General features: G+C 36.2%; 1 protein-coding gene across 4 annotated transcripts in view; it reads left to right on the top strand.

The window, feature by feature from the left end:
- Positions 1-9,168, top strand: part of LOC100175585 — a 9,928-nt gene extending 760 nt beyond the window's left edge. Inside the window, exons 1-17 of one of the 4 annotated variants that reach the window (XM_026834438.1) lie at positions 202-311; positions 651-762; positions 1,312-1,422; positions 2,156-2,269; positions 3,556-3,740; positions 4,092-4,196; positions 4,596-4,727; positions 4,936-5,132; positions 5,300-5,443; positions 5,678-5,882; positions 6,365-6,615; positions 6,819-6,915; positions 7,203-7,314; positions 7,578-7,726; positions 7,989-8,094; positions 8,524-8,611; positions 8,986-9,168. In XM_026834438.1, the coding sequence (XP_026690239.1) occupies positions 2,161-2,269; positions 3,556-3,740; positions 4,092-4,196; positions 4,596-4,727; positions 4,936-5,132; positions 5,300-5,443; positions 5,678-5,882; positions 6,365-6,615; positions 6,819-6,915; positions 7,203-7,314; positions 7,578-7,726; positions 7,989-8,094; positions 8,524-8,611; positions 8,986-9,037 (1,932 nt within the window). In that variant the 5' untranslated portion in view covers positions 202-311; positions 651-762; positions 1,312-1,422; positions 2,156-2,160 and the 3' untranslated portion in view covers positions 9,038-9,168. Of the gene's footprint in view, positions 1-201; positions 312-650; positions 763-1,311; positions 1,423-2,077; positions 2,270-3,555; positions 3,828-4,091; positions 4,197-4,595; positions 4,728-4,935; positions 5,133-5,299; positions 5,444-5,677; positions 5,883-6,364; positions 6,616-6,818; positions 6,916-7,202; positions 7,315-7,577; positions 7,727-7,988; positions 8,095-8,523; positions 8,612-8,985 lie in introns of those variants that run through there. The other 3 variants (XM_002128751.4, XM_026834439.1, XM_018812160.2) reach the window with 3 other exon arrangements.

The raw sequence follows: 9,168 nt of genomic DNA, 5'->3' as shown, positions 1-9,168 counted from the left end.
AACTCGTAAGAGGCCACGAACTAAATGAAATCATTTGGTATTAAACAAATAATGTTTATACAGATTATGTAACCGTTTCCTCACGCATTAAAAAGAGCTTTGTTAATGTTAANACACGATTAGGAAATATTGGACATTATGTGTAAACGGTATCTATCCCACCCTATACCCCAGTACTATAAACTTATTTTTTTAATTCGTAAAGGTTCGATTTAAGACTGACAGCTTCACTGGTGATGTAACGGTTCATTGTCACTTGCAAGGGGACGCGGACCAGGGAATGGTGATGGTGTTCGAGATAGTGGAGCAAGGTACACGTTTTGTTTTATAGTTTTACATTTGTGAATTTTACAATTTTGCGGGCGCCAATAATATATCTCGCCGCGGTATTTTTTTTTTGGACCTAGTGTGTGGTAATATTTTTATATGCCCACTTAATTTGCGATGACTGTAAATTTGACTTGGCAAACTATTAAAACAAATATTTTGATCATTCAATTCAGTTTGGGCGTCTTGGTAAATCGCATGCTTGTTACATTTGTCACGTAGACATGTTGATTTGTCCTAAGTCCTTAGTAAATCTTTGAAACAATTCTTACCAACGAATTTATGCACATTACTTCGTGTTATGTTAATAAACTTGCGGTCAGGACAAAGTCTGGAAGCAAATATTCCATCGAATGGATCTTACCCGTGGGCGTGCATGGCAAATAATCCAATAGGCCAGACATCTGGAAATGGAAAAGCAATGAATCCTTACAGGTGAATGTAAAACCTAATTAAAAAACGTTATGTGATAAATGAATAATGTAACTTGTTTAACCTCGCATGGCGGGACAGTAGTTTCAATACGGTTGGTTTCATATACACCTCGTGTCCATAGATATCACGTATGTCACATTGTGGCTAATTATTTTGTGTTTTTTATATGGCTGGCAATTTAGATAAGCCAATTGGAAAACACTGGGTTGGAGCGTCTTTGTTTATGACATAGCGTCCCGGCGGTATGTAATTACCATTAAACGACGTTGCTGCTGTATAGATCTACAGCTGTTAGATGTATTATATACACTGCTGAAAAGCATACCAGCAGAGATAATATAAACCTTTTGTGTGACCAGAGCATTAAATATTGTGCAAATACTTTTACGTGTATAATGTTTTTAATCTCCACATTGCAAACATATAACGTATAAAAAGAGGGCAACCATATATATCACTAACTTTTTTTTAGATTGGATTGACTATTAAGCACCCGACCTCATGAACCTCCCGTTCTGCAGTAAAATTTCAAATGTTTTTTGTTAATAGATTCTACATGCTCCTGCTGGTGTTACTAACACTGCTGCTTGTTCAGTAAACTGACGCTTAATGGATTTCAAATTGTTTCTGATAAAGACGCTTCGCAGTTAACTTTTCATGGTATTTAACAGCTTGATAATAATGCCTGCCGTTATTTATTTGGTGGAATTTCGAAGTATTTTCTGGTTGAATTTTGAAGTATTTTCTATAACAATAGTGTTGACTTTAAAAAGCGCATCGATAGCTGTATTTTGCGACGCCGTGTGGGTGATGACTTAATCGTATTTGCGGCCAAACTTTAGGTGTTGACAGAGTCCACTGCAAGGCCTATCTTTTGATAAGAACTCAGCGTAGAGCGTTACTGAGTTTAATTGCTGACGTTATGCGTAGCAACCATTCTACTGTACACTTGTACAGCATAAAAGAAAAACGACACCAGTTATAAAGCAGGAAGGAGTCCGTAGTAGTAATAACACTGCACAATTTTTTTTAAAACTTTGAATAGAACAATGAAGAAGAAAGGTAAATAAAACACAGATGAAAGAGAAATTAGCAGCAAAACAACAGTCGTTAAAAACACGCTATACGAGTAAAAACTACTTGTCAAACAAAAAGTGTTAAATAAACGCCTGGTTACTAAACTCTCAATAAAAGTTTATTACCAACATAAACCATAAAGTTTGTGAAAGAGTCCAAACTTCAAGCCGATTCAGTACAGTCGGTTAGCTTTAGTCTATTTCCCAAAATATTTCGTGACTTACAAAAATTTTGATTCAGCTATCTCACCATTTTGTATTTCTTACATTTTCCTGCCTTTCTAACTTCACTTTAAAAGTTGTTTAAAAAAAATAAGAAAAAATGGAATACCACAGCAAATTCCTGTGGTTGGTACTTGTGTTGGGCGGTTCAATGAAGTTTGTTGCCATGGAAACTTGCTCTATGACATCACCTTGCACGCCGCTCAAGGGTAAGACTCATTTTTCACTGTTGTTTTATTCTTTACTAAGATTTTTTGTTCGTTTAGTACTCTAGTTTTTCATTTCACATTTTTAAGGTTTCGATCGTATAAGACTGTAGGGTAAGATGGGACACCGTTAGCACCTAAATCCGATGTTTTCTGATCGTGTTGTGCTTTTTTTAGAGTTATGAGGATGCGGTTATTTAATTACCTAAACAGAATTTTGTTCACTTTTAAATGGGTGGAAAAGCAGAATAAAAATATGTTCTATATTACCCAACACTAACTCAATGAGCGTATATGGGATTGCCGGAGTGTTATAGCGTTCTTAATGTAACTGTTGTCCGTGTGTTGTTTTTCCCACCTATTAACTATCTGTGGTATACCACTATACCTATATAGTAGAGTGGGGTAGATGGGACACCTTTCATTCCATTTTCGTCCCATTTGATAGTAAACAAAGAACAATCAAAGAATTATAAAACCATATTCTCACAACTCCCATAGACCGTTGTTAATTGTTTAAAACAAAAACAGGATATTTGAATATTATGTGCTAAAAGTGTCCCATCTTACCCCACAGTACTATGTCTCTTAACATTGGTTCCAGGTGTAATTTTCCACAACCTTGTACTTTATAGCCGAGTACATGATTATATCTGGATTCAAAAACATGTTTATTTCCCGGCCTGTAACATTTATTTTAATATTTGTTCCAAACGTAATTCCCCGTAAGCCCAGTACTTGACATAGCCTTTGTACATGCTTATCTAGATTCAGGAACTTGTTTACATATGTATCGCTCATGGGTTGCGTCACGTTCAAATTGAAAATGTTTTCCGACCAGCAGCAGCTAATACCGGTCAACATTACGTCAAAGATAGCACTTGTTACATCATCTATGTTGATTTAATGGCGAAAACGTCCCATAACTTATTTGCTTCGTCATGCTCACTACCCTGTATGTATATAAATATTGATTTGAATAGCAAGTTGCTGGACTTTCATTATAATATTCGGTTCCTTATTTGTATATGTCCGCAAACCAGACATAGTTCCGCGAAACTTAATGATTAAACTTTAAATAATGTCAATAAATTAACGCCGTCTTTCCGTGTTACCTCAAAATTAAAAAATAACATCAAAGTCACATACCTGGTAACTCGTAAGCGGGCACAAGGCAAACAGAACACCCGTGTTATAACCACTGCCGTTGCCCCGCCAAGTGAGAATAATTAAATTAGTTACATACATTCATTCATTCATTCATTTATTTATCAATGTGCATCATATAGGCGGTCAGCCGTTTCGTGAACCTCGGCAAGTAAGATCTACAGACGGAGTTTTTACTTACAACATGACAGTTGACATTGCTGAGTTCACAATTGATTGGTTAACAGTTCTTAGACGTCTTTACGACGGGGAATTTCCAGGTCCAACCTTCAATCTTAAACCGGGAGACCAGTTTACCTTGAATTTGGTAATTTCAACATAAATTCATACAGCACACACTTTCTAAACAAAATTTTGGCCTAGCTGATTTTCTTTGCTTGCAAAATCCAATTAAGTAAGATCTGGTCAATTTTTAAATATTTTAGAAGGGAATCTAGTAGTCAAAGGGTGAGTCGGTTGAACTGACACGCTTTCCCACACTTTTCCATAGCGTGTTTTAACAACTGTTGTTCTGCTGCTCATTCCCTTCTCTTTATTCTTTAATTAATATGATCTCCGTTATCGTTCTCCGTTATCGCTATCGTTTTCGAAGATATGAATAAAAATTATGTTAATTAAGTTATATTCGCGACTTATAATATGATTAATTTTGTTTCAGATAAATAATCTGCAGCACCCTGACTACACGGGGGGATCTGAGAACACTTTTCGTTACCCAAATACAACTAATATGCACACACATGGTCTTCATATAAGCAGCGAGGTAGAATATTAAAAAATACTTTTACGAATTGCAGTTGCAAATAGTAGGTTGGCGTGAAATGGTTGACGTTTTTATTCTCTTTCCACTCTGTTTTGTCTGGTAGTAACTATATTTTTCATAGAACTGTTTAACCATATAGCCTACTCGAGACCTTAAACATAGCATGGTATTTAGAAATGATGCCGAAAACGTTAATCGCAATTTGTTATATTATAAATCTCATATGTATTTGGTCCACTTTTAAGCCTAAAAATATGCAGCTACGCTTTTTAACTGACGCTCTTTCCCACACCATAGTGTGTTTTAATTACTGTCATTTTTCTGATTCTTCTTCATTGTTTAATAATACAAACTTTTATAAATATTTTTAAAGAAATAAAAATAAACTATATTATTTAGATACCGCAAGACAGTGTTCTAATCGAAATTGGACCTGAGGAATCGTTCCAATACAAATACAGGATCGACCCCCAGCAACCAGTAGGAACATACTGGTACCACCCACATTATCATGGTAGCATTCATTTTCAGGTAATTTTAAAAACATTCCTAATAAAAATAATCACTTACAAAGTTTGATAATTCGTAAGCGCACACGAGGTGTATGAAACAGAACACCCATGTAAAACGACTGTCGTTGCCCTGCCATGCGATGATACATAACTTAAATTCATACAATTATATATATACACCGTGCAAATTATCTGATATGATGGATTGATTTTGTTTGTTTCTACAGAGCATGGGTGGCATGGACGGTCTTATTGTAATTGAAGACGACCCTGCTAGTATGCCGGCCGAACTAGCTGCTGTATCTTGCCCCGACAACTGCCAGCATGATAAACAGATATTGTTGCAAACGTTTCAATATTCACCAGATGAGGAAAGCGGCCACTCTATACAACAGAGGGAAATTCACGACAACGAAGCGTTTAGGTGAGTTAATATTTACCCTAACGTGGCTGGGCAACGACAGTCTTAAAAACACGCGTATTCTGTTTCACACACCTCGCGCCCGCTTACAAGTTACTTAGAGCAAGACTGTTGGTGATTTGTTTAATTTTAAAACTTTTTTCGGTAAGTAACATTTATATGCATTTCAGACTTAACAGCATCGAGCTTGATAATTCAAGTGAAACATTGGAGGAATGGTTAGAAGACCCGGATAATGACATCAAATATACACTGGTGAATGGTCTGCTTAATCCTGTAATGGAAATGAGGCCAGGACAAATGAAACGATTCAGGTAATGAATGAATATATTGTTTTACACGGATGCTTTGTTTCATATGCTCGTGCCCGCGTATGTAACTTTGTAACTGTTTTTCTATGCATGTTGAATAAAAAAAATCGTAACCCCCCCCCCCCCCACAATAAAGTATCAAACATTGGTTATTATGTGCTAAAGGTGTCCCGTCTTTCATCACCCCACGACCTACTAGAGATATTTCTATCCCTAATATACGTTTCTGTATTCCAGATTACTGGACACGGGCGGCTTGTACGCGGTTGCTCTCCACATCGATAACGTTGATCCAAACGGAGCATCATGCACGGTGAAAGAAATAGCAATGGATGGAGTTTACCTTGATCAACCCAGAGATCCCTGGCTTGGTCGAAGTTTTCTTGTAGCAGCAGGGAGGGTGGATTGGTTGGTTATTTGTCCGGAAAGTGGAATTTACGAAGTAATGTGTTCTTTGCTGTGTTTGAATAAAATACTGTTCGGTGGTTTGCGCGCCTGCCTCCAGTACACTGTTTGTGAGATGGAGGCTTGATGCTGCTACCATTCGTAGGCGTATGTCTCTGAGACAAAAAGCTTTAACCCAGTGGTCTTCTATAGGTTGTCTAATTGGTTTGGGTTATTTTGTCTAAATTTTTATCCATAAATCAAAAAAAAAAAAAACACCCTAAAAGTTACATACGCGGTAACTGGTAAGCGGGCCAGAGGTTTATCGAACAAGACACCCGTATTATAACGATTGTTATTTTTCTGCTACGTGAAGTTAGATTTATTAATTTACACATTATGTTCATCTTAGTACAGTTGGGAAAGACGAAACACTCTATAATATTTAAAAAATATTTTTCGCTAAATGGGAAATGAAAAATATGTTCCATCTTCCCTAATCCTACTATATCAAGTTTTAGTAACATAGGATGTTCATAGCTTCGTTCGTCATTCACCGAAGCCGACGAGGATTCAATGGGAGAACATCCAACTGCCAGCGGGACATTCATGACAATGAATGTTACAGGAACCAAACAAACCTCCGTTTTCCCAACCACACTACCACAGCGAGAGGATTTTGTTTCCGACCTCCGGGAGGTGGCGCAAGAGAGCCTGAAAGGACATTTTGTAGTAGAAGTCACACCGACTGATACTTTAAACAGAGAAGATTACTCCAAACTTTACTATAGGTATATTATGGTTTACACCTCCAGTCTAGTATCGCAAGTTGCAATATTTGAGATTTTTATTTGCTTAAATGTACATTTTTGGCCAAAATGCAGTTTTAAACGTAAACAAACAATATCACAGTTTATTGTTCTATTTTCAAAAAAGGCGATTTAAATGCTTTAAAACATTAGAGATTCTAAAAACGTGTCTTGTACTTGTACAGGTTTAAAATGGAGGCAAATACAATACAGGAGTGGTACCTTACCAACACAGAAATGTTCACGTCCCATCCCATACACATGCATATAAATCACGCGCAGGTATGGCCAGGCAATTAAGTCATTTCTAATTTACATTTCTACATTAACATAAAAGACTGCTTGAAACTGAAATAGACTCTTCGTATGTACAGAATCTCTTAAACCCACATAAGAAATCATGCTATTTTATACATGGGTGCGAAGGATCTTGTCGAGGACCTATAGTTTAGGCCAGGTTTGGGCCATTACACCAATAAAAGCGAGTCGTTTTAATATTTCTATGTCACAGAAGGGCTGTCGTAGTCAACCTAGCACTTTGTTAGAATAATTCATATAAATTTTTTTAGGTCATAAGTTATAACCCATACACTGGACCTTACGGCGTCGACGAAGATTCTAAATGGAGATTGTTCAGCCAAGCTGGCGAAACTTGTACTTATCAATACAAAGGATACGATGGTAAGATACTATTATACTTGTAGATTTTATCGGTATTGGTATATAGTAGGGTGGGGGAAGATGGGACACCTTTAGCGCATATTATCCAGATATTCTGATCGTGTTTTAAACAATTAACAACGGTCTATGAGAGTCATGAGAACATAGTTTCATATTTCTTTGAATATTCTTTGTTCACTACTAAAGCGTTAATCGAGTATAGTTGCCCCGCCATGCTCGCAAAAACAAGTTACATTTTCTTTATTCGGTTTTTATTCCTGTAGCAAGTGCGGATATTGACCCCCCATCTGATGCATTGAAATATTTGGGACATAATGAACGTCAAGAAAAAGGAGGTGCAAACACTCTTGGTTATGCAGCGATAGGCGACTGGAGAGATACAATTCTGATACCACCGCTCGGAAATATTACGGTAAATATAACATTCTATATATTGGGCATTATGTGCTTTTTAAATAGAAGTTTAACCAATACTTACTTTAAAGTAAAGGCAGCTTAGAAAAACTCAGCATTAAATTTACATAAGAATGATTACCCATTAAGGTGTATGGACATAAAACACCTTTGGTAGAATGACTGTCGTTGCTTCGCCAATAAAGCAAGGATAAGATGGTAACATTCATCAATTTTATTTTTCGTTTTTTTATTTATTTTATGTGTATCAACTTTTACAGGTTCGTTTTAGCACCCACAAGTACAAGGGAGACGTTATTATACATTGTCATCTACACGGTGATGCAGACCAAGGAATGGCCATGTTCGTTCAAATAGTAGACCAGGGTAGATAGTTTGTATTCATATTTTATACCATTATGTTATATGCCAATGACAGTTCGGGCGTATTTGGTTTTTCTGTGCGATGTTTTAGTATTTTTATAATGAAGTATATATATTCACGCATATACAGTAGGATGGGGGAAGATGGGACACTTTTCAACTATCTTCTCGTTCCATTCAGTAGTAAACAAAGAACATTCATTAAATATGAAACTATGTCCTCGTGACTTCCATGAACCGTTGTTGATTGTTTAAAACACGATCAGGATATCTAGATATTATGTGCTAAAGGCGTCCCATCTTCTCCCACCCTACCATATTTACTTACAACTTCGGGACTAGAGATATAATGTAGGGACTATAGATGTTGATCGGTACTATAAGATGTAAAGGATATCATACAATGTAACATTCAATACAATTAAAAAATAGGTGAGAGTTTAGAAGCCAACACCGCATCTGGTAATGCTGAACCATCATCTTGCATGGAAGGAAGCGCAATGATTACCACTTTAAACCCGTAAGTAATGTTATACACTTATATGTATACCAGCATAAGCATATAGAGCATAGGGTGTTTTGTTCTAATACAGCTTTTGAACAGTGAAACTTAAAGATAATATTCTGATCTATATATCTTTCGCAAGATTAGCCGATATATTTGTATAGTATTGCTGTGTGATAAGATGGTGCATGTTTTATTTTCCTTTTTGTCCCATTTGTAGTATTAGTAAAGAAAGATTAGTTAAAAAAAACTTTTAAAATGTAGACTGTAAAAGGGTTGTTAACTTTTAAAAATCAAATAGGAATAATATGTTCTAGCGTAACCAGCTTACCCAACAGTACTTTTATATAAATACGTGGAATTGACCCTTGTACCCCGTATTTTTATAGGTTCTGTGTTCTCTTACCACTGCTGGCAGTCCTACGTTCATATTATGGGTAACTGTGTGCCTTCAGTTTTAGTGTTTTTTTGTATATGTTTATATTTAGCCAATAGCAAGTACAAAATTGGATTACTCGTCGTTCAGTTTATTGTAGTAGTAGTTCAACTACATAAATGTTCGCGTTCTATCA

This window comes from Ciona intestinalis, chromosome 5 (assembly GCF_000224145.3).
Source record: "Ciona intestinalis chromosome 5, KH, whole genome shotgun sequence".
Lineage (NCBI taxonomy): Eukaryota > Metazoa > Chordata > Ascidiacea > Phlebobranchia > Cionidae > Ciona > Ciona intestinalis.
The sequence above is the reverse complement of the archived record's forward strand: the minus strand, read 5'-3'. Positions and strand labels throughout refer to the sequence as shown.